At 42.8% G+C, this 27,843-nt stretch overlaps 1 protein-coding gene across 1 annotated transcript in view; it reads right to left on the bottom strand.

The window, feature by feature from the left end:
* LOC144773658 (NACHT, LRR and PYD domains-containing protein 12-like) overlaps positions 1-27,843 on the bottom strand; it is a 946,473-nt gene that overhangs the window by 562,513 nt on the left and 356,117 nt on the right. The window contains exon 4 of the mRNA XM_078658807.1: positions 10,098-11,817. Coding sequence (XP_078514933.1) covers positions 10,098-11,817 — 1,720 coding nt within the window. The remainder of the gene's footprint in view (positions 1-10,097; positions 11,818-27,843) is intronic.

The raw sequence follows: 27,843 nt of genomic DNA, 5'->3' as shown, positions 1-27,843 counted from the left end.
AGATTTTGAATATTTGGACTTAGAATTGGCTACATGGGCTCCACAGGTTATACTTACTGGGGATTTCAACATTAATGGTGCGGGAGGTCTGGGTTTGGGTCTCTTTGGGAGATCTCAGGGCAGGAAGAATGGAGTTTACAGAGCAATTCTTAGTCTGACAGAGAACAACGCATTAGTGGATGTTTGGGGAAAATTAGCACCTGGTGATTCTGGTTTTACTTACTATTCAGCTCCCCATAATCTTTGTGTCAGACTAGATTATATTTTTGTCACGAGCTCTCTAATATCAAGATCGCAGATTGAAGGGTTGCCCCGGATCGTTTCTGATCACAACCCTCTGGTTTTGTCTTTGGAAATATCAATTAAAAATAGGCAGGAATGTGCGTGGATTTTTGAGCGGGGGTTGTTAAAGGATGGAAATTATATCCGACACATGAGAGATTGGATTAAAAGTTTCTGGGAGATTAATAGGGGGAGTATTGCTACAGGGAACGCCTGGGACGCCTTCAAATCAGGAGTTAGGGGGGAGACGTTAAGTTTTAGTATCTATAGGCAGCAGTAGGAGCGGTTAAGGATGGTAGAATTATCTAGGGTGTTGGTTGACGCTGGAGAAGATTTGGCCCAGTGTACGGCAATCGGTGCATCAGTTGAACATGTAATTATTAAGATTGCTAGGGCACAAGCAGCAGCAGAAGAAAATATAGCTAGTAAGGCTGCTCTTACTTTTATGGTAAAAAGGGAGAAATGTTATGAGCTTAATGAGCGTGTGGGCTATACCGTGGCAGTTCGAGCTAGGCAGAAAGCAGCTACAGGTGAGGTAAAAGAGGGGGAACATGACGGCCGGAAGCTGACGGCCGTGTCGGAGCTCCTCCCATTCTGTGCGTGGCGTCTGCACCATCGCTAGCAGCGAGCGGCTGTTGGTAACGGCTGCGGTTCTCATCTGTTTATTATCTTAAAGAAATGCCCGTATAACAGCTATATTGCAGCCCGTTTTTGCCTAAATCTTGCCTATGCAACTGGAGGTCGCTAAATGGATTCTCTGCTGCCCATTGTTTCTTTGAGGGCAGAAGTCGATGGTTTGTAGAGTTGGGGGCGGAGCTTTGTCGGAGCCTCCTTGGTTCCGAGAGCTCGGCGTGGCCAGAGAGTGGCGGCGGAACCCCAGGAGACTGCTCCAGTGCCCCAGATCAGGTATCGGAGGGTTAGAGGTCTATTTTCTTGGCAGGACGGTAAGACCAGTTTTCCACCAAGTAAGTGCTGGGGGGCCCCGCGGCAGAGAGCTGAGTTTCGCCATTCAATTTATCGAAGGTCTACCGCCGAGCCCCTCCGATGGCAGGGTCGAGGGGAGGAGGCCCTTGAGGCAGTTTCTGTTGGTTGGGGGCCAGATGCGTTACAAGACTGGGCTGTAGGTGGTAGAAACTGGGTCCTAGCAAAGTCCCCGGATATTGATCGGTGAGTCCTGTATGGAGAGGTGCGGGCACAGTGCTGCGAGCCTTCAATCTATTCCCCATTCTAGCATCTTGGGTTCTTCTACAATAGTACCTGTGTCGGAGGCAGGGGTCAGTCGATATACCCTACGCAAAAGAACTGCTAGTACCTTACCAGCCCTATATAAACCATCTGTCTCTCCTCCCATCACTGAAATCAAGGCTACTCCTAGACAAAGGAAGGAGATTCATACTGGCAACAATACGCCCCTCGGCAAGGGAAGGGGAAAGGGCAGGAAAAAGGCCAGAGAGGGTCTCCCTGCTGGGCTAAACATTACCCCAGAATGGAAGCCTTAATATAAGGTCCTTTCTTCATCCATCTCTGACCGGGGTAACAATAAATGTATCAATATGGCTGCTCATACCGCTCTTACCGCTAAGGTTACTGCTAAGGCCCTCGACCGACCTACAGGTTCTTTTATTGTTCCCATAGATAGCACTTTTCAGCCTTCAAAGCCTTTAAAAACACCTCAGCCTCCGCAGCATACAAATGTCACCCATCGGTGGAGATATCAAATAGCTTTTCGGTGTTAGATAGTGATGGTATATGTCAATGGGATTAGGTAGATGGCGTTATCAGCACCCCAGAAGAAGAGCCCTCCCCTCTACCTGTCGTCTCAGCACCTATGGCAACAGTCTCACAACGGTGCTGAGGACATTGGTTGATATTTTGCTGAGTTTGAAGGAAGATATAGACAGGAGATTTACAATCTCAGAAGCAAATCAGGTCGCAATCCAGTCATCGTGTGAGGCACTGGCTCAGAAAGTCGAGGAAGTTTCACAAAGGACATATGCTTATGGGGCAGAGATCCCCATTATCAAAGATGCCTTAAGTTCCTCCTCAGCAGCAATGGACAAGTAAATTCGGCAGAACCGGGAGATGAAGGATGATATCGAGAGACTCTGGAATCACATTCACATTTTTTGCTACCAAGTCCCAGTGGGGACCTTGAGGGCACAGAGGTGCCAGTGCCCATGTTTGATTCACAGCTGCACTGCAATTAGCGTCAGCTGCAACGTTTAGGCATTTCTTTGGGGTATTGTTTTATTTGGATGAGAAAGGAGTGAGATGCACTTCTCCGCCTCAGCACAATTGCACACTTGGATTCTGCTGCATTGGCAGCCGTCCTGACTGTATGGACCTAGGGCATTTGGAGCCCTCTGAGAATGCCAGTTGGCCAGGGGGTCAGTATGTGGATAGGGCGCAAGGCCCCAATGTTATTTATGTGGTGTCTAGGAAATGTGATTTATGCACCCTGATTTATTTCTCTAAATGTGGGGTATGTTTATGAGGTTATCGCATATTGTGTTTATGTTTAAGAGGTTATTTCCTAATCTGAGGTTATTGCATACTGTGGTTTATGCTTATGAGGTTGACGCTAACGCGTTTTACGCCTAATGTGATGCTGATTGCATAATCTGATTTATTTTGCAGGATAGGATGCTGAGTACGAGGTTTTGCCAGTAATGACTGGTTGTGTATACATCTAAGATTTGTTCTACATTTACTATTTGTGCTTTATGGTGATTCTGACAGTGGCCCAATTGGCCCTGTCATGTGTACATAATCCCCTGTTCATATTGTCTGTGCCAGGTGGCACAGTGTATATTATGTGATTACTATTCTAATGTTTTTGGATAATACAAAGGCTATTTTTATATAATACCTTGTGTGGAGTTTCCTTTGTGGTGTGCCTAGTTGGTTCCTGCTGTGTGTGTTTGTGTGTGTTGTGCAAACGCTTTACACATTGCCTCTGGGATAAGCCAGACTGCTCGTTCCAAGCTACCAAGGGGGCGAGCAGGGTTATCGTCAGTGTGTAACTCCCTCGCCCTGACTAGAGTGGTGGTTTCTGTCTGGCTTTGGCGCAAACCTCAGCCAACCGGAAATCCCATTTCTAACCCCTTCTTTCTATTCTTCTTTATTTCTCGTTAATTTTCTTTTCTTCCTCATGCTTCCATTTTTCGTTCTTGCTTTCTTTAATTCTTGCCTTTTATTCCTTTCCGTCTGTCCTTCCTTCCTTCCTGACTTTCTCAGGTCTGTGTTAGCATGGGTGTAGTACTGGTCAAGTAACAAGGGGGGTATGGTGGGGGGGACTTCAGATTTCCTGACAATCACACTGGCATACAAATAATGTTATAATAAATTAGGAGTACTAAGTGAGAGAAACACAAGATTTTGTAAAATAATCAACATTTTAATGGTTTTTAAAAGAGAGATGTGTGTGTGTATGTTTATCAGTGTGTGTGCAAAAATCCCAGGTGAAATCCGACAGACACCTCTCCATATTCGACTGAAAGCCCCTGTACTCAAGTGTTCATCAGAAAATACATTTATCAGTGAGGTCAATTACTCCCTGAAGCTACGCCCCTGTGTGTTAGTCAAGACCTTTTGATTTGACTACGATGATGTATATAGCAGAGTTACTTACAGCGGTTTCAGCCAGACCTCATCCATTGGTCTGTGGCTGGTGTCACTCACATTTTTCTTACACCCACACTGGCAAGCATTAAGAGGCAATGTATCCATTAGGGGCAATTCAGCCATTGGTTGATTTCACTTCGGGGGAGGGTATTCTGCCCATTCACACAGAACGCATCCACACAGTAAGTAGTTCCCTTCAGAGCCACTTCCATGATAATGTGTGTTTTTTAGAGCAAAACCCCTTTTTAGCTTGTGGCTTTTTTAAGATTGACGAAGGCTCCGCATATTACCCCAAAAAAGGTTTTGCAAAGAAAATTAGAAGTGCCAGAAGGCTGGCAGCCAATGGCAGACCTATTGGCTTTGCCAATGTTTGTTTTCATATTTGTTGCAATGAGTTCTTTATATTCCTTGGGTTGGAGGGTTTATGATTTTGGGGCAGTTTCCCAATTTAAAATAAGATACACTAAGAGCATTACATTTTTATTTTCATGTTATGTAAAACAAAAACAAGATTCACCCTGGACCAAGCACCAGAAGCAGAGCTTCTATGCAGCCAGGTAATTCGAAGACCTGTTCTTTCGTAACTTGTAGACCTAGGGGCTTATTTACAAGTCCCCATGTGCCGCAGGTACGTCACTTCTAGTGATGGTCTGCCGGCGCACACTGCAGGGCCATATCTACAAGGCCACGTACAGCCACCCTGCATGGCTTTTCATGGCCTTGTAAATATGGAGTGAGGCAACGCAGAGCAAGTCACTGCGTTGCCTCACCCTGCAATAGGGAGGCGTGCCATGGGCGTTACAGTGGTTGTTCCCACATAACGCCCGTGGTATTGGACACATTTGCAGATTTACAAGGTTACGTAAACCTGGGAACGCATCAAAAGCCTGCGCCTCCCTGTGGAGGCTTAATGGAGGTGCAACGAGGAGAGATACCTTTATTTCTCCTCATTGTTTCCTTTCTGCAGCTCACATAGGGAGAGGAAAATGCCTCTTGTGATTGTTTTTGTGCAGGAAGATGTCTCTTCTGCACAAAATCAATCATCCCTACAACGCAGGCACCCTTGCACCATGGTCAAAGGGTGCTTGCATTGGTGCACAGCAGCCCATTGTGCGACAACGCAGGGGGAGAGAACAGGAATGCGCCGTATCTCATAGATGCCGCAGACTCCTACTCTTTTCTTTTGATGCAGGGCAGCGCAGCAAGAATCCTTGTGGCACTGCTCTGCGCCACAATCTTGTAAATGAGGCCCCCACTGTATTTATTTCCATGTACCTTTGCCCCAATACTTGTGTGTGGATTGGAGTGCACATCATCAGCATTCTTGGAGCTGGATTTCTTCATTTGAAAAGCCAATACAAGATAGATGGCCATGTAGAGCTTTTTGGTTAGCAACAATTGTTAGTAAAACATTAGCTTGGCTTTTTACAGTCTACACCAACTGATTTTGCCAATGCTTGTTTTATGTTTTTGTTTGAGTTGTTTAAGGACAATAGATCTGAACTTTATATGCTAATGCACACAGGCATGTAAAAATGTGCACAGATTACTTTTGCCGTGTTTCAGTGCCTCTTTCTGTGTCTTACATGTCTGTGGCCTCTTATTTTATTCAAAACAAGGCACAGACATGAGAGGCACATAAACAGGCAGGCTGTAAAGATTAAATAAAGTTTGATCACATCTGTGTGAGTCTCTGTTGTGGTGTAGTTCCTAAAAATACTTAGGATCTGCATATTTGTTGTACAACATAAACTAAGGGATTGGTGCCAGGACTGATTCCGGACACCCCGCAGGATATGTTGGCCTAATAATATTAAATAATAACCCGGTATTTTTAAAATGCAAACTAATCGCCCCTAACGGTATCAAGGCACTGGGGGGCCATTGGGAAGATTAAGGGAGCTATTGCCCATTGTCACATGCTGCTGGGCTGAGCTGCCGCTGGGGATCGAACCGTGAGCCCCCTGCTCTGGAGGCAGCTGATGGAGCAAAGATTCGTAAATACGGGTCTTGTGCAGAGTCAGTTCACTCATGTAACCTGATTAACCCAGATATAACGTGGTTTGTAATTTATTCCTACGCATTTCACTACACTCTATCCAGCGAAGCTTGCGAAGCAGTGTTTTAATAACTAACCAAGAAGACAGACTAATCCAGCGGCACTAACGGGGTATTTCTTACTGCGCATGCGTTAGTCATAAGCCACGTAGCTGTGACGACTAATGTTTTTGGTGGGAATCTGTTGCGCATGGGCAAAGCGTGCTAACATGGCATCTGAAAGACCCACCTGCTTAGCAGTTTGCTTTTTCGTTTATAAAATTGCTTAATTACTAATGGCTAACGCAGGGAAAGATTTTAATAATAAAGGGGAACTAGAGTAGAAGTAGGTGCTATACATTGAAAACTTTTATTCTTTGAACGGATTCTTTCTTTTCTGCCTTTCCTATTTGTTCCTATGTGGGGTATATACTGATGATGACTGTGCAGGACAAATGGGCAAAGTGGCCTGAGCCAAGAACCTCAATCTCAACCCATAAAAAGAAACTTCATCTGTACCCTCAACAAGGCCTGAACCCTGTATGCCTGGGAACTGGAGATGGGAAAGGATGTGAGGCAATAAAGAATTTGAGGTGGGATTTAAAGACAATAGTGTCATAAAGATTTTGTGAAGTCATGCTGGTGTGAAGACTTAACACCCCTTGCCCATCCAATTAGAATTCGTATTTTTACGATATTGCAACTTTAGGGGGTGGTACATTGGATCCCAAAAGGTATAATTGAGCTAGAATAGTTAGAATGGGAGGCTTGCCCACACACACACAGATCTGCTGTGATGCTCAGTGTATGCTGAGAAGAGGGGTGCTGATGCTGTATGCTGAACGAAACTCAACCTAATACTTCGAAAGAAGATCGCGGAAGAATCTTGAGGAGGAAGGGAGTGTCAGAGAGGGGTGCAGCGTGTGTGTCGGTCTAGAGCGGTCCAGTATCCTGTCCTGTAACCTGAACTGACGACTGTGTCACTTGATCCTTTCCAGGAGACCCATCCCAGCCCTTTGGCCAGGGGGTTGGTTTTCACACCACCAGTGGTAATTATTGATCAATCTGATTTATGTTTTGCTGTCTCTATCCTCTCCTTTCTGGGCAGTATCATTGAGTAATTTAATTTGATTGAAACATTATTCCCTTATGATTGAAGGTGTGTGTGTTGTGCATTTGACATAATTCACAATTCCTTTTGAAAATTTTAGTTAAAAGTTTTGAAAACTTCTTGAGTCTGTGATTGAGTATAAGTGTTCATTTGAGTTTATGTAATAAGTTTGCAGATCCTTCATCGCCATCAACTAGTTCCAACTAATTGGTCCATCGACCAAGTGGAAGGAACCTATTGATCAGGGAATCAAATAGGGGGGAACTAAAAAGGTATTAAATCGACTTCATCATCATTTCATTAATATTTCCAGCGGTAAGCCAGGTGTGTTTATTGATGGGTGTAGTAACACGCTGGAGACAGGATAAGTCTTCTGTAGTTTATTGTTACAACTACATGGAAACAGAGCTGGGTTGAAAGCAGCCAGCTCCAACAGTCACTGTAGACAAAGGGCCCAAAACACATTCTCATGGTACCAGGAAACCAATAAACATTCTAAACTCTTAAAGAACAACATAACATGTGGGAGTATGAATGAGGGTACAAAGTACGCATGAATAGAAATACCAGAGTAATACATACCTTCCCTTCTTCTAAAAAAAAAAAAAAAACCTGCAATATATTATTTAAATATAATCTCTACATTTTGCAGGTTTACATATAGTACAAGAACTCTTTCTAACTTGACCAGGATCAATATTAGATGTAGAAGGAAAATTAACAGTATGTGCAGCATGTGAATCTTCACAACAAACCCTAGCAACTTTACTCAAGTTCCACTAAAAACCCTCCTTCAATTTGGACAGCATTTCCAACTGACTTAATAATCTTAACAGGTGGACCAAACTTACTTTCTCCTTTGTTAACATGGTGAGATATCTTAATTTTAACCCAATCGCCAATCTTCAAGGAAGAAAGTTTGGAACCTTTCTTAGTATCGAAAAAATCCTTTCGTTTAGATTCAGCAGATTCAACAGTTTGTTTGACAACAGGCATCAAGTTAGAAATCTTAAACTCAGAATTTAATCACTTACCCATCCATCCAGGTCGGAAGGATGTATTCGCTTTTCTCCCTCGTAATAATTCAAAAGGAGAAAACTTTGTGGTGGAATGAGGTGTAGTTCTATAGAACCAAACCATGCTGTTGAGGACATCTAAAACATTGTGGTTACCAGCCTTAGCCCATTTCACAGAGTCCCCTATGACTCGGCTCATTCTCTCCACAAGACCATTTCCTTCAGGGTGATAAAGGGAACTCTTGATATGCTTAACACCCGAAAGAGATAAATATGTCTCAAATTGATGACTGACAAATTGTTTCCAATTGTCAGAGACAAAAAATTCGGGAAAACCTTCTCTTAACCAAACATCAATAAGAAATTTAATGATGGTTTTGGTGTTAGCTTCTTTTACAAGTTTGAATTCTGGCCTCTTGGAAGTGTAATCAATAAGAACCACAATGAATTTCAAACCGCCAGAGAGTGACTCATATGATCCCATCACATCTACACCAAGTGTTACCCATGGACGATCTGGACACTCAATGGGCATGAGGAGGCAGAGACGTTTTAAGGGACTTATCTGAGGACTTGCATATGAAACACTCACCTAATTGATAATCGATATCAGAATCCATTCCGGGCCACCAAAAGGTATCCCTAACATGGCATTTGGTAAAAGTAGATCCCAAATGTCCCTCATGTGCCCTTTCCACAACACCTTTCCTAAAGACAAAAGGAGGAATGATCTTGTCATTACGCAACAAAACACCATCCTCAAGGGATATCTCACACGCAACTTTTGAAAAAGGTTGAAGTGAGGAAGGAATAACCTTTTCTCTTCGCCACCCATTACAAACCAGGTTAGAAACCTCTTGCAGGACAGGATCATCACGAAATGCAGTTATCCATTCATCCTCTGAACAAAATTTCAACTCAGGTATATCTACAGCTGCCACAAGAAAGTCTTCACAATCTTCATCAATAAGATCGGAAAATTGAATATCATCATTGTCAACTGCTGCGGTCCCCTCTAACCCTGCTGCGCCCCCCCCCCACCCCTGCTGCGGTCCCCTCTACCCCTGCTGCGGTCCCCTCTACCCCTGCTGCGGTCCCTCTACCCCTGCTGCGGTCCCCTCTACCCCTGCTGCGGTCCCCCCTACCCCTGCTGCGGTCCCCTCTACCCCTGCTGCGGTCCCCTCTACCCCTGCTGCCTCCCCTACCCCTGCTGCGGTCCCCTCTACCCCTGCTGCGGTCCCTCTAACCCCATTGCGGTCCCCTCTACCCCTGTTGCAGTCCCCTCTACCCCTGCTGCGGTCCCCTCTACCCCTGCTGCGGTCCCCTCTACCCCTGCTGCGGTCCCCTCTACCCCTGCTGTGGTCCCTCTACCACTGCTGCGGTCCCCTCTACCCCTGCTGCGGTCCCCTCTACCCATGCTGCGGTCCCCTCTACCCCTGCTGCGCCCCCTACCCCTGCTGCGGTCCCCCCTACCCCTGCTGCAGTCCCCTCTATCCCTGCTGCGGTCCCCTCTACCCCTGCTGCGGTCCCCTCTACCCCTGCTGCGGTCTCCCCTACCACACATGTTTAACCTACGCTTGAAGGGAATGGTAAACATGCACATTATTTCACACAGACCTAGGAATGCCACATGCAAGTCCAGTCCGCACTGTAATTCCCTTTTCCCTGGGGATTGACCCCCCAGGAGCACTAAAACGGGACACTGCACATTTCTAAACTCGTATTGTGACATTGAGGCCCTCGGCGAGGCAGTTTGTGAGAAGCTGAGCCGTACCCCTCACTCACAGCAGTACAGGGGATGATACAGTCACTGCAGCCAGAGAAGTGCCATGAATGGAAAGTACCAAGCGTGGCGCAGTGATGTGCAATACAAGAAGTGCACCCCACAAACTCAATGCTCCACCAAGGGTACATCATCATTTCCTGTGTTTTATGGTGTGCATCCCTGACAGGAAGTAACATGCCATCAACTTTTATTTTTACTCTAAAAACAGGCGTTGTGAAATATACGAAATTGAGAGACTTACCTAAGTGTGGAACATTTCAATAAAAGCGGCTTCAGCGTTCTGACATCCTCAGGTCTCACTGTAATGCCGTGTAGATAAATGATCTCGAATCCTGAATACTTTAAACCGAATGCGAGGGCTCTGAAATCCAGAGAACTCATCTCTCGCCCCATTGTATTCTCTGTTATACTTATGTCTTTCACACATGCAGGTTCTGTTTTCACAAACTCTTCATCTTGGGCCTCGTACAAACAGTGGTATAGGTCCATGGTGTGACTAGTGAGCTCGGCTCCTTCTTGTTTTAGTTTTTTCTCTATCCAGGCCTGTAGCACAGGTTTGATTTCTGGTGAAACCTTCCACTGGAGTTTCCTGTTTATCTTATCCAGTCTCTCTGTGTTGAGAAGGCCGAACAGGAAGCGCACGGTCAGCATCAAGTGATTGTTTCCCAAGTCTGTGTAATCCTTTAGTAAGTGGTTCACGGCTCGCTGCGGACTCTCTGTGTTCTCTGCAGTTGTATCATTTCCTTCTAGTATGTAAAAGAGCGCAGCAAAAAACTCCTGGAAGCTCAAGTGGATGAAGCTGTAGAGGCTGACCTTATCAGTACATTGTTTAAAAATATGATTGTTCAGGAAGAGGCCTTGGACGGCCGGGATGTCTACACCATGATTAACGATGTCGTGTTCGTCAAATAGGATTTTCTGCTGATAGACGCCTTCCTCAGCCAAGGCACACAGACTCTTCAAATTACTGCTTATGTTTCGCTGCACAGAGTATAAACTCTGCTGCTTCAATAAATTGAAAAGAAAAAGCAAGTAGACGGATGTAATTGTTCTCAAATCACTCAAAGAATCCTCCTCATCTTCCATCTGCTCCTTGATGACAGTGCAGACAATCCAGCACACGATGGGCACGAAACACATGGTGTAGAGGATTTCATTTTCTTTTACTATTCTGATGGCGTTTTCAGCTTGTATTTCATTGCCAAAGAACCTTGTAAAATATTCCTTCCTACCAGCTTCAGAAAACCCAAGAATCTCTGCGAAGCGTTCATCCTTCACGCACTTTTCAAGAGTGTCCAAAGCAGTTGGCCTGGTGGTGATTAGTATATATGACTTTGAAAGATATCTTTTCCTTATTAAACTGAAGATTGTTTTAGCCTTTGGAGATTTTTTATCGGGTTCATTGTACAGCAACCCTTCTGTGATTTTAAGTTCATCGAAGCCGTCGATGATGAAGAGCATCCTTTCGGGGTTGGCTTCGATCTCACTCATTGACAGGCACGGACCATCTTCATACCAAGGTAAGATGAGGTCAGCGATCAGCCTCTGTGCACTCAGCTGGTTATATTCTCTGCAGTGGATGTAAAACACAAACTCAAATCTGTCCTCGAAGAGGTTGCCTGATGCCCAGTCGAACATGATCTTTCGGGCAGTCATGGTCTTTCCGATCCCAGCCACTCCCTGGAGCACCACAGTTCTGGGGATGTGTCCATCCTTTTCAGGGGAAAATAAATCTTTGATGCTAGAGTATGAATCTGCAGCTCTTTGTGCCATAAGCTGTATATGTCTCTCTCCGCATGACATTATTTCATGTTCTTTATCTTTCCTTTTACGGTATTTCTTTAAAATGAGGAGCATTGTATACCTTCCTTCTAAAGTCACAGTTTCACCGATTCTACCGTCATTATCTTTCATTTCTCTGAATTCATCTTTAATATATTCCTTGTACTTCCTCTTGTGATCTGTTTAAAAATAGAGACAACATATGAAACATGTACTTAGGAATACAATGCACATTAACAGTGTTATAGCCTATAAACATTCATATGGAGGGACCATGCAATAAAAATCATAAACCATGTTGCTTGAATCTTCAACTTGATTTCTACTGTCCCAAAAAAGTTTGTTTCATGCTTTATCGAAATTCTTTTATTCTTTTTATCTTCAATCAAGATTATTCATCAATATAATTTGATGCTACATTGACAATTTCATAGCCACATTGACAATTTCACAGCCTACGCGTTTCGTCCTATAAAGGACTTCATCAGGGCTGTAAATATAAAAAAGATAAATATACAACACTAATTACAATTCGATCTCATTATTACAAATTCCACAACTCAGATATAATATCTACTTATCAAAACATTTTCATGAGGCAAATTACAAGATTACATAAGATCAATATTTCAGTTGGACAACCCATTGTGTTATGGAAGTCAATATTCAAAACAAAAACATCTTTCTCTTAGCCTGCATAAGTACCTCATTCTACCAATGTCCAGGCTCGAATTCTTTTGGCAAGCTCATGCCCTTTTTACATTGGCCCTCATGCACACAACCATATTTAAGGAACTCTATTCATTAGCACTTGTTTTAACCCATTAATTTATCCTGGAGTTCCTCTTAACCTTTAATCATCTCGTCTGTGTTTTAAAATTGTCCTATAACATTAAACTGCAAACATTAACCATTACAAATTTACTGTGACCTACCTTATACTATCACTTTTTATATTAGTCTTATTTCTTGTCAAGATGGCTTCTTAATCTTTTATATTCCTAGAAAAAAATATCAGTGATGATTTTCCTATGTTCTAAGTATCATTTTTATTCTGTGAAATTACAACCGCTTGGATATATGCTCACTTCTTTTGATTATGTAAAAACACCGATTCCTGTGAAACTTTTAGGTGCACTTTTTGTCACTTTTTTGGAATCTTAGTTATTTGCGTTCAATTGTCTCCAATATTTATCGACAATACCTATATCAAAATAAAGCAATGAACTTGTAATACATATGATTGGCTACTCCAAATTTATAAATGATCATTCCTCATTCCCTTGGAGTTAAACCTAATTAAACTATTTTAACACTCCTCTAAGTATTTAAACCTCTATTCGTATTATCATTGGAACCTTACTATTCTTTATTAAGTTCTCTATTTTTTTTAAAACTTTCCCTATCTGTTTCAATGGAGACCCCCTCCATAAAGCAGATTTACCAGGATTCTATAGTCCTTCCATTTAGATTAGACTATTTCTCCCTTAGATAACATCCACAATGTGCCATCTATAAAAGTGAAAAAATATATACAAGCCATCAGTCTTTCTTAGTTAACCCATAAACTCTTCCACTAAAACTAAACTTTACTCTTGTTACTGACCTTCGTTTCCCGCTATTTCTTGATCATCATCGCACAAGTCAGGGCCCGATAAATCCCTCCAATCGAATGGTCACACTTCATTCTCAGTATTTATATTTACGTGAACCAATCCCTTAGAGTGTTCTCATAGCCAATCCACGTTCTTCATTGACTAGTCATCACTCTACATATTCGGTTTCCTTTCTGGTTCTCTACTTCAATCCGTCAAATACAATGCTATCCTCCATTGTGTTTTCCATAGAGGTCTGCCGCAGCTTATTCCTATCGCAGCCTATGACCAATCACAGTCCTTCTTCTTAGGCATCCTGCCTCCATATTTCTTTTAGTTAGATATATTCATCGAAAACTAATTTCCCCTAGTGCATCCCTTAATAACCCTTCCGAGTTTACGTCCTTATTCTTAACATTTCACAATCTTACAATCAATCAGGTATTATGCTATGCTCCACTGTATATACAAATTCAGTCCACTGCAACCTATTTTGAGCATTTCCTTTAAATAACCAATCACAATCCATTATTCTTTGTATGCCGCTCCGTATGTTTCCAGTTAAACATATCCGCCCGGAAACTATAGTCTGTGTTCTTAGCCTATCAAAACCTTCCAATTTATCGTGATCTCTGACGAAGCGTTCAAATATTTAGGGATCTATGTCACTGCTAACTCCAACGTCTTCTTTCAGAAAAATCTGCTGCCGCCACTGAAGTGTCTAAAACGAAACGCAGTGCACTGGGGGGCGTTGCCATTGACACTGTTGGGTAAGGCAGCGCTTTTTAAAATGATGGCGCTTCCTCGCTTTCTATACGCCCTAGAAAACACTCCATTCCCGGTACCCCCAAGTTATTTCACAGCAATAGCATCCCAGGTATCCCACCTGGTATGGGGGCACAGGCCGGCGCACATAGCGCAGGCCAAGCTGGTTCGCAGCTGGTACGATGGGGGAATAGCGCTTCCAAATATACAAATATATTACTGGCGGCGTAATTAAAAGAGATCAATCAGTGGATACACGCTCCTCAAACTGACCCTGCCTTCAAGGCAGACAGATCAGTACTAGGAACGGGGACCATGCTATCTGCCCTATACGATAAAAAGCGAACCGCGTCACTGATTAGGCCCACAAAGCATACGGCCACTCTATGGCATGCTGGGCTGGCAAGGTGTTATAACCCAAATCAACTCCCTGTGGGACGCTAAACAACTGGGGAGACTTTGAAATGGTAAGGGCTTCACCCAATGGGACGCCATTGGCATTTCTACGGTGGGGGACATGTGGCACAAGGGAGACGTAGTAACATTTGAACGCCTCCAGCAACAATATGAGTTGGCACCCGCAGAACTTTTCAGGTACATGCAAATTAAGCATGCTCTGCTGGCGGCCATACTACCGGGTACCAAAGTCCCAGAAGCCTTACGTCTCGAAGATAGACTGCTGACGGACTGCATGCATAAGCGGGCCACGTCATTTACTTACCGGAAATTGATTAACAATCTCCCGGACCCCACGACCTCTCTGAGGGAAAAATGGTCGCGAGAGCTCGGTGACATTGATGATACAGGCTGGTGCTTGCGTCACCAAGGGAGGTGGGTATACCTTCGCGCCTTAGGCTGGTTCAGCTTAAATTTCTACATCGGACCTATTACACCAGAGTCACCCTGTATAAAATAGGTAAAAAGTCCCACCCGTACTGTCTCAGGCGCTGCAGGGATCAGGGTACCTTTTATCACACCATATGGCACTGTCCGAAGATTAGGGAGTATTGGGCAAAAGTGATGAGGACAATATCTCAAACGGTGGACGTGTCACTGACCCCAGAGCCTAGGAGATACCTGCTAAATATGTGGGAACCAAATGACCTCACACACCCCTCGCAAGTTTGGGCCACCCTAGGGATACTGGTTGCTAAGTGGAACATTGCACGGAACTGGGGAGCAGCGGAAGTTCCGACACTCTCCGCATGGTGTACACACATGGACACGGCAATGGTAGCAGAAAGGACGGTGTACATTAATCGAGGTTGACCTAGAAAATGGACTAAGATTGGGGGGCCTGCAATGCATTCAGGGGTAATATCTGCAAACCGCCACCAGAGCAGACTGATGAAGGTTGGGAAGGTGAATTGTAAGGAGGGTGGATTATGTGACATGTGGGGGTGTGTTTACAGATATACTGTCTTAGTTCTTACTGTACTGATATATTGGGAAAGTAACTGGCTGGACTTTATTGAAGATATATATCATTGGGTGACGCTGTGCTTGATTGTTGTTGAAAATAAAAGATATTAAAAAAAAAAAAACTAACGTTAAGGGCCTCAACAACCCAATTAAACGGCGGGCGGTGCTCTCTTACTTAGAGAACTCCAGCGCGGCAATTTGCCTCCTACATGAGACACATTTTCTGGCAAAGGACTGGCATCGTATGCGATCCAGGGCCTTCCCGACGCAACTCTACTCCTCCACTATGGAGAAGAAAGCAGGGGTGGCCATTTTGTTCGCTAAGCACTTCAAGGGCCAGGTAAGAGACAAGGTGGGAGAAATCAAGGGTAGATTGCTAGCGCACACTGTAGCATTGGTAATGTGGAGTTTACAGTGGGATCCATCTACGCGCCCAACACTAAGCAAGAATCATTTCTCACGGGGGCGTTGTCGGAGGTTCTGGGGGCAGCGGCAAAGTATACACTGGTGGGAGGGGACCTGAATCTGGTGATGGATAATGTGTTAGACAGGTCAGGGCACAGGTTTGGCGACTCCGGTGCTCTCTCTACAGAGGGGAAGCGCTGGCTCGCCAGCAGAGGCGTCAGGGATGTATGGAGGGAGGTACATCACACAGCTCCGGGGTACACCTTTTACTCACATGTACATATGTCAGGATAGATCACTTCCTTAATTCGGCAGATATGGCCCCTATGGTAAAGGACGTGGAGGTCACCCCTGCGGCCCTTTCCGATCACGACGCAATACTACTACACCTGCAAGTCCCCTGCATCCACTCACACAAAGGTAGGTGGCGGCTCAGGGAATCCCTGCTCACGCGTAAGGGGGTCGCGCAGCAACTCTCCCAGAATATATCGGACTACCTTAGCAGGAATGACACAGGTGAGGTAGCCATGCCTGCGGTATGGGGGGCACTCAAGGCAGTGGTCAGGGGGGGGAACTGATAGCGATTTCGGCTGCAGATAACAAGGAACGAAAAGAAAGACGTCAGGAACTAACCGCACAGGTACTAGAACTAAAGCGAGTGCATTGTCGGACGGGGTCCCCCAGGATATGGCGCCAACTGAAGGCTGCTAGAGCGCAACTTGCAAGTCTTGACTTGGACAGTGTAGAATATGCGGCGCTACGCCTCAAGCACACTTATTATGTGGGGGGAAATAGGACCGGTCGCCAGCTAGCTAGCAAACTCAAAGCGCAAACAGTCAAGGCCAAGGTGCAAGTCATACGCGAGGACGACGGAAGTGAGCATTGCGAAGACGAGCGCATAGCCGAGGCTTTCAGGGCATTTTATGCCAAGCTATACGAGGCCGATCCGGCCTCGGAGGAAGAGGTCGGGACAGAGTATTTGAATGAAGCCAACGTAACCGCACTGAATAGTGCGAATTCCGAGGCGCTGGACGCTCCCATTCGCTTGGAGGAGGTGGTCTCTGCTATTGCGCGCCTTAAACCACTCAAGGCGCCAGGCCCAGATGGGTTCTCCGCGGGCTTTTACAAAGCCTTTTGCCAACTTCTAGCCCCGGTGTTAACGAAACTCTTTAACTCATTTCGAGGCCCGGGCTCGATCCCACAAGAGATGCTCGAGGCAGACATTATCGTCCTGCCAAAACCCGGAAAAGACACCTCTAAATGCGCGGCATACCGGCCAATATCGCTCCTGAATATTGATCTGAAGCTTTTTACCGGAATCTTAGCTGCAAGGCTGGGGCCGTGCCTCCCAGGCATAATTGAACCAGACCAGGCGGGAATTATACCCTCACGTCAATGCGCAGACAACACCAAACGCCTGCGGCACGTGATCGATAAGGCCCACTACAACGATTTGGATGCTGCCCTACTGTCAGTCGACGCTGAAAAAGCGTTTGACAGAGTGGACTGGATTCACCTCGATAGGACACTGTCGAGATTCGGGCTTGGGGAGAGATTCAGAGCCTGGGTGGCAAGCTGTTACGCGACCCCCCGTGCAACTATTAGGGTGAATGGACTGGTTCCAAACCACTGGACATCCGACGAGGCACGTGGCAAGGCTGCCCTCTTTCGCCGATGTTATTCGCCCTTTACATGGAACCGTTTGCCCAACGGGTGCGAGATAACCAGAACATCAAGGGTATCACCTTCGGAGGACAGGAACAGACCATCAGCTTGTACGCAGACGACATTCTAGTCGCTGTTGAGAACCAGAGGGTCTCGATCCCCGCATTTCTGCAAGAAATGGAGCAGTTTGGGAAGGTCTCGGGCTTTAAGATGAATATCCAGAAATCTGTGATCCTACCGCTGGGTCCAATGCGCGACAGCCTTATAGAGGTTCGCTCCGGATCGGAGGGCTACAAGAACGTCTGGAACTACCATATTTAGGAATAGACCTGTCTCCCTCAACAGCCCAAACGGTGGCAAGTAACTATACCAAGCTCTTTCACCGTTTTCAAGGAGATATCCTCCGATGGCGACACCAACCGTTGTCATGGCTAGGCCGTGTGGCCGCCGTCAAGATGTCTGTGCTGCCGAGGGTGCTATACCTGTTTCAGACCGTCCCGGTCACTCCCCCACTGGGCATGATTAATAAACTGCAAGACGCCATACAGCAGTATGTCTGGGCCGGGAAACGCCCTAGAATGCGGCGCAATCTCATCTCACGGTCGCAAGCCGAAGGGGGGCTGGGGGTCCCTGACCTGCATCGTTACTTCCAAGCAACCCAGCTGCGATACCTTTTGGAGTGGTCCAGACCGACCTCGGAGAAAAGGTGGCTCTTTCAAGATAGGGCAATGGCGGGTATGCCACTATGGCGAGTCCCATTCCTGGAAAGACGCGACAGACCGGCATATATCAAGAAATCCCCCATCACCAGAACACTCTTACAAGTGTGGGACGCGGTAGCAACAACTAGAGACCTCACCTCCTTTCCGTCGCCGATGACGCCCCTTTTCGATAATCCGGCGTTCGTCCCCGGGACGGCCCCAAGCGCCTTTCCTCAGTGGCGGTCCACAGAATGTAGCTCGGCAGGACACTTGTTTGACAGGCAGGGCTTTATGACGTTGGAGGCTCTCAAGGAGAGTTACGGGATAGAACGCCCGCACAACTTCCAATATTTTCAACTACGACACTGGCTCACTCACAAAGACGTCGCCCCACAGGTGGGCCGTTTCCTCACACCCTTTGAGAAGTGGCTTTTGGCCAAATCAGACGATAAGAGGGCAATCACTGAACTCTACAAACTATTGATCCCACCAGCGCCGGTAGCTAGGTCAGCGAGGCAGAAAAGGTGGGAGAAAGAGCTAGGGCGGACACTCTCGGACAAGGAATGGCACGATATATTTTTCAGGGCCCATCACACGGCTAGGAACATGGCGTGTAGGGAGGCCACGGTCAAAGTGGCTTGCTACTGGCACCTGACTCCGGAACGTCTCCACCAGAGCAACCCTAGGCGAGACCCTAAGTGCTGGAGGGGATGCGGACAGACTGGGACCATGATCCATCTGTTGTGGGAATGCCCAGAGGTGCAGGACTACTGGGAGGAGGTACTGAGGGATATAGATTTGCACTTTGAAACTGAGATTCCACGCTTCCCGGCGTACACGATTTTAGGTCTGCCTAACAAATTGACTTTTCCACTCAAATCAATCCGTGGGAAGCAGATGGGGCTAGCAATGGGCACAGCGACGCAACACATCCTCTCACTGTGGGGCAACTCGCGCAAACCCTCCCACACGGGATGGCTCCACAAAATTTGGTTTATAATGGGGATGGAGCGCATACAGGTCTCTCTCACACAAACCACGGACACGTTCCGGGAGATTTGGTCACCCTTGATTGCACTACTCACCACTGAATTCCACGAGCTGACATGCCCCAAATATCTCAAAGTTCTCAGACTAGTTGATGAGTTCCATAAACCTCAAGAAGCTCAAGGACAGACGAAAAAACGACGAAAGCTCAGGTGATTCCCTAATAAGGTCTCGGCAGAACACACCGGGGAGGGGGGGTGGGGAGAGGGGGGACGGGACGAGGTATACTGTTGTTGAGATGAAAGGGGTTACGGGTGGGGGGTTGGGGAGGGGGGTTCGTTGGTGTATCTTGTTGCTTGAAAATGGCTTCCACTGCATACATGGACACATGGCCCGAGGCCTTACGATTTTGGAGCCCCATGCCGGGAGCCCTGGGTGGGGCATACAAGGTTTGGAAGATTGCAATTATCCTATCACCGTAATGTACTATGTTGTTGCCAATAAAAACAAATTTGATCAAAAAAAAAAAAACTTCCAATTTACAGATAGCGGCTTTCTCTCAGGTCCGCCGGAAACCTTATTGCTCTAAATCTAAGTGCTGACCTCCCATCAGAATCCTATGTGTGCCACGACTATATGACTTATATGCTTGCGTCTAAGCAAATTCTTTCGTTCATATCAACTTTTAATCAATTACTCTGTTATTTATTGACAACTAAACCTCTACGTAACCTTATTAGTAAAAGCAAGTGCATTTTCTTCACATGTATTAAACTAGGAAATAGTGAAGTTCATTATCACTATTTAAACCTAGCCTTACTGATCTGCACCTACTGATCCACCTACAAATGCACTTGCTTTTACTATTAAGAGATAATACCTGTATGAAAAAGGGTTAATTGTTACAAAGATTACTTTTAATTATACGATTTCATGTGCAAATTGGTCACATGGATAGCCAAATAACAAAAGTACGGGAGAATCAGGTTAATAAACAAATAAAGATAAAAGAGTGACATATCGTTGAGATATAGTGTTTTTAACTATTCTTGTTTGATAATTAATACATTTGGAAAAAAATAGCTATGAGAAATTACCTATCATATATATTCACTAAATTATAATTAGAAAGAGAAAACAAAATAAAAGGAAAGGTGAATTATACAATTAAAATATGTATATAAAAAGTATGAAATAGTGGCGTAATAAGGGAATAATGGTAATAAAATTGTTTAATTGACTAGAATAATGTTTAAGTATTGATATAAATGCAAGCCATATAAAAATTACGTAAGTAAGTTTTGGAAAATACACTCATAAGATTTTGACTAGATGTAAGTATATAGATTTTGGAGAAAATGCAGATAGTATTAGAATGGAATAGGAAGAGACTTGTATAAATATTAGGACTAGTGCAATAGATATACATTAAATAGTTACGGGTTAATGGAAATATTCGGACGGTAGAAGTACGAGTATAGTCAGTAACAATAAGGTTACGTAGAGGTTTAGTTGTCAATAAATAACGGAGTAATTGATTAAAAGTTGATATGAACGTAAGAATTTGCTTAGACGCAAGCATACAAGTCATGGCACACATAGGACTCCGATGGGAGGTCAGCACTTAGATTTAGAGCAATAAGGTTTCGGGCGGACCTGAGAGGAAGCCGCTATCTGTGAATTGGAAGGTTTTGATAGGCTAAGAACACAGACTATAGTTTCTGGCGGATATTTCTAACTGGAAACAAACGGAGCGGGATACTAAGAATAATGGATTGGGATTGGTTATTTAGAGGAAACGCTCAAAATAGGTTGCGGTGGACTGAATTAGTAAATAAAGTGGAGTATTGCGTAATACCTGATAGATTGTAAGATTGTGAAATGTTAAGAATAAGGACGTAAATTTGGTAGGGCTATTAAGGGATGCGCTAGGGGAAATTAGTTTTCGATGAATGTATGTAACTAAAAGAAATATGCGGGCGGGATGCATAGGGAGACAGACAGTGATTGGTCACAAGGAGGTATGTTCGATAGGAATAGGCTGCGGCAGACCTCTATGGGAAACACAATGGAGGATAGCGGTGTATTTGACGGATTGAAGTAGAGAACCAGAAAGGAAACAGAATATGTAGAGTGATGACTAGTTAATCAAGAACGTGGATCGGCTATGAGAACACGCTATGGGATTAGTTCACGTAAATATAAATACTGACAATGAAGTGTGACCATTCTATCGGAGGGATTTATCGGGCCCTGAAGTGTGCGAGGATGATCAAGAAATAGCGGGAAACGAAGGTCAGTAACAAGAGTAAAGTTTAGTTTTAGTGGAAAAGTTTATGGGTTAACTAAGAAAGACTGATGGCTTGTATATATTGTTTCACTTTTATAGATGGCACATTGTGGATGTTATCTAAGGAAGAAATAGTCTAATCTAAATGCAAGGAGAAGGACTATAGCATCCAGGTAAATCTGCTTTATGGAGGGTTCGCCATTGAAACAGATAGGGAAAGTTTAAAAAAAATGGAGAACTTAATAATGAATACTAAGGTTCCAATGATAATCCGAATAGAGCTTTAAATACTTAGAGGAGTGTTAAAATAGTTTAATTAGGTTTAAGTCCAAGAGAATGAGGAATGACCATTTATAAATTTGGAGTAGCCAATAATATGTATTACAAGTTCATTGCTTTATTTTCGTATAGGTAGTGTCGATAAATATTGGAGACAATTGAACGCAAATAACTAAGATTAAAAAAAAGTGAAAAAAGGAGCACCTAAAAGTTTCGCAGAAATCTGTGTTTTTACACAATCAAAAGAAGTGAGCATATTTCCAAGTGGTTGTAATTTCACAGAGTAAAAATGATACTTAGAACATAGGAAAATCATCACTGATATTGTTTTCTAGGAGTATAAATATTAAGAAGCCATCTTGATAAGAAATAAGACTAATAGAAAAAGTGATAATATAAGGTAGGTCACAGTGAATTTGGAATGGTTGATGGTTTGCAATTTAATGTTATAGGACATTTTAAAAACACAGACGAGATGATTAAAGGTTAAGAGGATCGCAAGGATAAATTAATGGGTTAAAACAAGTGCTAAAGAATAGAGTGCTTTAAATATGGTTGTATGCATGAGGGCTAATGTAAAGAGGGCATGAGCTTGCCAAAAGAATTCGAGCCTGGACATTGGTAGAATGAGGTACTTATGCAGGCTAAGAGAAAGATGTTTTTGTTTTGACTATTGACTTCCGTAATACAATGGGTTGTCCAACTGAAATATTGATATTATGTAATCTTGTAATTTGCCACATGAAACTTTTTGATAAGTAGATGTTATATCTGTGTTGTGGAATTTGTAATAATGAGATCCAATTGTAATTAGTGTTGTATATTTATCTTTTTCTATTTACAGCCCTGATGAAGTCCTTTATAGGACGAAACGCGTAGGCTGTGAAATTGTCAATGTGGCAGTGAAATTGTCAATGTAGTGTCAAAGTATATTGATGAATAATCTTGATTGAAGAAAAAAAGAAAAAAAGAATTTTCGATAAAGCATCAAACAAACTTTTTTGGGACAATAAAAATCAAGTTGAAGATTCAAGCAATGTGGTTTAAGATTTTAATTGCATGTTCCCTCCATATGAATGTTTGTGTATTTCTTTATTGAAATGTCAATTGACAGTGGACCATTGGAGATAGAGCATTGTATTTAAGTTAAAACAGTGGTGAATAGCCATACTAGTGCGCACACTTCTTTAACCCTCACGGTCTTTCTTGGTAGTAGTGTTATAGCTTAATTTAACTGCGCAGCAGGCCCGGTTCTAGAGGGTGGGCCGAGTGGGCCAGGCCCACCCAAACATGAGCCTGGCCCACCCAAAGATGAGGTTTGGCCCTCGCAGTGAGGACACAAAGGCCAGTAGAAAATGGGCACTGTTATTTTTTTAAGCGTTCTTCTGAACTTTGGTTTTCTTCCTATTCTGGGAGTTGCATGATTGGGCCTGGGCTCTTTCTCACAGCCATCCCCAATCACTCAACTCTTTTTAGAAAGGTGGGCTGTATTGTGCAGGTACAATAGGGGCATGGCGAAGGGGACAAATTCTTTATTTGGCACTGAGGAAGTTTTGCTAGGTCCTGGTGCATGGATATTTCCTTATCTATTCAGCACTGGAGCTGGAGAACAGAAGTTTATTTATTCAGATTCACCTTTCCTGACCCCTGCAGCTTCTTATCAGATCAGGCAGCAACACAAATTTTGACTAACTCAGTAGGTAAGAGAATGTGTTACTATTTGTTCTAGTTTTTAAAATGTGCAGAGGCCCAGCAAGCCACATACTTTGTGTATGCTTCGTTTAAATAGTTTTAATCATTATCATGGCCATGGATGCAAGACAATGACAAAAGTGTGCAGATAACTGGTGATTAATGATCCTGCTGGACTTGATCATCCATTACTTTATGCCGAATAATTACAGAAGCTGGTACTATCCATTAAAATATAGAAAGTGTGAGCATCGAATAATAAGAGATCAGGATTATTATAATATAAACATGTATAGAATGCATGGACAAGAGAGAAAGATGTTGTTTTCACAAAAGATTAAAAATCTCTTTAAAAAAGATAAACCGATTAAACCTAGAGAAGGTATTCCGATACCAACACCAAATTAGCCTGCATCGTATAAGATGTTTGAAGTTGGTTACCATATATGTGTGTGGTTGGAGAATTGGATCAAATACACAACGCCAGACGGAGTGTTAAAATTCCCAGAGCATGGTACTTTTAATGGTAGGATTTTACAGAATTTACGATTGTGGATGAACAATTTATATCCAAGACCAAGAATTACCAAATATGAAGCATTAGAAGAGTGGGAGAATGAGTCTTTCCAGAGAGAGAAATCTCAAGGAGGAAAGTATAGGGGACATTATTCAAGATTTTCAGGAGCAAATAAAAAAAGAACAGATGAAACATTGGAGAGAGGTTATATTAGCAGAGGGTCTGTTTATGGTTAATGAAGATAGAGAGAAACAGGATGGTGGAAAACATAAGGAAAAGACTAAAAATGTACTGGAAGACTCTGAAGATGAGGCAATTGAAAGTATTTTGACTAAAAATGTGACACCGCCTCCATATCAAGAAAATAGTTCAAATAACAGTATTATAAATATGAATGCAGGGACTCCAAGTAGAACATCAACTAGTGTAACAACACCAGTTGTTCCATCAGCACCTTTTCAGCCTATGCAAAATGTACCAATGATTCCGCAGGTTCTTTATGAACATATGACTAGAAATATAACAGAATTCGAATGAGAAGCAATTACAAATAATAGAGTAGAATTGTTGAGGAAATTAAATATTCCGAATAAGACTAACACAGAAGCATTAACAATTCCAGTGACTATTGGTCCAGTAATTCCATTAACTGGTAATCAAGATAGTTTAAATCAGCAAAATAATAGAGTAAATAATGAGATACAGGTATGGCCTTCAACTTGCCAATTGCGAGTACAGATATATGAAAAACCGAGATATACTACAGGTAATGCAATCAATCGGGGAAACCAATAAAGCACCCAAATCATGGAACAGAGCTAAAATAATATTTTTTCTTAAAAAAGGTAAACCAAAGCAGGAAAGAGGGTCATATAGGCCCATTTCCTTGATTAACACGGATGCAAAAATCTTTGCCAAAATTTTAGCTTCTAGATTAGCACCTCTTATGCCCAAAATGGTTAATCCCCAGCAACACGGGTTTGTCACCGGACGGGATACTACCATACACGTCAACATGGCCATTACAGCATTTGATGTGGCCGAGATCGAGTCGACCCCACTCGGTATGATATTACTGGATGCCGAGAAGGCTTTTGACCGGGTGGGGTGGAACTATCTATGGCAAGCTATGAATAACATGGGGTTTAATGGATACTTTCTAAAGGGGGTAAAAGCACTATATGATAATCCCACTGCATGCATTGGCTATGGGGGTCTGATATCTGCAGATTTTCCGATACTGCGCGGCACCCGTCAAGGCTGCCCGCTGTCACCTCTATTATTTGCTCTATCACTCGAACCATTTTTACACTCTCTTCAAATACAACCCAAAATCATACAGTTTAAATCTAAAGAGCAGGTGTTAAAAATAACTGCATACGCTGATGACATCGCTGTATACTCTTCTGATATTCCCCAGACTTTAGAAGGTATAAATGTAGAGGCCCTTAAATTTGGCTAAGTATCTGGGTATAAGTTAAATATAAACAAAACACAAATCATAGCCAATTATTTACCAGCAACAGAAGTCCCTGAGATTTGCAAAACCGCAAACTATTTAGGCGTTAAAATCACTTCGCAAATACAAGAAATAAACAATCTCAACTATAATGATTTAATCAAGTCTACTATTGGTACATTAAAAAAATGGCACAGGCTACCTTTGAACTTAATTGGTAGAATAAACCTTATCAAAATGAAGATACTTCCTAAATTTTTATACTTATTCCGTTCTATCCCACTTGCTTTAAATAATTCTTTTTTCAAACAGCTGGATGGGATCTTCAGTAGTTTTATATGGGGATATAAAAAAGCTAGAAGATCGTTGAAACATCTTAAAAACAACACAGACAAAGGTGGCTTAGACTTTCCTGACCTGAAATTATATTTCTGGTCATCGTTTATCAGGCGCCCTCGATCTTTACTCCATAAAGAAAAAACATTCTTTTTTCATGCATTTATGCTAAAAGCAGAAGCCAATATGTTTTTACTGTGAGTTAACGACCCTAACTACTTTAAACGGGTGAAATTCAAGACCGCTAAAGACATTATTAAGATATGGAATAACATCTTGACCTACTCTAAAACATCCTTTTTCCATCCGAAATTACCACTTTGGGACAATCCGGGCCTCCCGGGTATATTTAATGACGGAACGGCTCAAAGATGGTCAGCACTTGGCTACAACACTCTAGGGGATTTATATGGGGCGCGAGGACTCTTACCGTTTCATACTTTACAAATTTTGTATAATTTGACGGAAAATATGAGATTCAAGTATATACAAGTACATGATTTCTTAATCAGAAAGAAAAAACTACTTAACATCGTAGATTCTGACATTTGGAACAGCCTATACTCTAATAAAAATAAATCTGTGATAAGCGAGGCATACAAACATTTCTGTGCAGCCAAAACCGATGACTGTTTACAATTAGCTGAAAAATGGAGCAACCAAACTGGTTTAAATATAACGCCCCAACAAATCAAACGCTCTTTAGCTAATATAAACAACGCTGTACGCTCATCTAGTTTGAGACTACAACAGTTCCGTACAGTCTGTATGCTATATTATACACCGGTAAAGATTTCCAAGTGGTCTCTTAACGATACTCAAGGAGATCGCACTAAATGTCCTAAATGCCTTGCTTATGCAGCAGATTTAGAACACATGCTGTTTTCCTGTCCAATGCTAAAAGATTCCTGGGGGGAACTAACCAAAATTTTAGAAATTAAAAAAATATTTCTTCCCACGCTTACTCCATCAACTATATTACTCGACCTATATCCCTCTGGTATATCACAACCTGCCCTGATAACAATCCTTATGTCCTGCGCCAAACTCACATTGGCTAGAGCATGGATCTGCCCCAAACCCCCCAATATCTGGGAATGGTGGTCATTAGTTAACGAAACTCGCTCTATGGAATTTGGGTTAGCTAACTTGAGAGGAACTCGATCACGAATGAAAGTCGAAAAAATATGGGGTGACTTTATTGACGGCCCTGAGCTTGGCCATGCTTAAAATGTTTTAAAATCCGTATCATAGAAGTACAGATTTTTTTTTTTTTTTCTGAAATGTGCCTGAAATGGGAAACTGATAATTTGTTTTTGTAAAGATCGTGCAATGTATACTTTGTACTTCATTTAATGTATTTTCGTTATGTCTCTCTCATCAGTTTGCAAATAAAAAATAATTTAAAAAAAAAAAAAAAAAAAACGAGATATAAAGAAGTAGTAATAGAGGATAATGTGAGTGATTGTGAATCAAATGTATCACTTATGGATATGCCCATAATTGAACCAAATGCAGACGTTCCTAGGAGAATAGAAACACGTAGTCAGATCAGAAGAATAGAAGAACAGATGGAGAATCCTTCATCAGTTACACCAGATGACATAATTAATTGAACACAGGGTTTACAGAAGTCTAAAACAACTCAGAAAAACTTGAGCATTTATAAATTAAAGGTTGAGCTTGAAGAAATTGTGGCTGGTAATCTAAATATTAATAGACTAGAGAATTATAATGAAGAAGAGTTATTATTTGCCTGTAAAAGTTTGACAAAAAGAGCGAGAATATATCATGAGAAATTAAATGATTTAGCTTTAGAGTTTGGTACAGATATTACTAAGTCAAAAGTGTTAGCAAAGCCTTATAGAATTGATTTTTCTGATAAAGATCTGGAGAGTATAAATACTTCAGGAAAGAAATTGCAAATTAAAGAGATGATTGCTGTTTTACAAAAATGGGGTGACATGGATAAATGGAGAACAAGATGGGTTAAGAAAAAAGAAGATGCTCAAAAATCTTCTTCAACATATTTGTTGAAGGAAAAAGAATATTCAGAAACATTATTTACAATGAGAGAAGTCCATGGTGGTGG

This window comes from Lissotriton helveticus, chromosome 8 (genome assembly GCF_964261635.1).
Source record: "Lissotriton helveticus chromosome 8, aLisHel1.1, whole genome shotgun sequence".
Lineage (NCBI taxonomy): Eukaryota > Metazoa > Chordata > Amphibia > Caudata > Salamandridae > Lissotriton > Lissotriton helveticus.
Note: the sequence above shows the minus strand (reverse complement) of the source record. Positions and strands in the feature narration are given on the sequence as shown.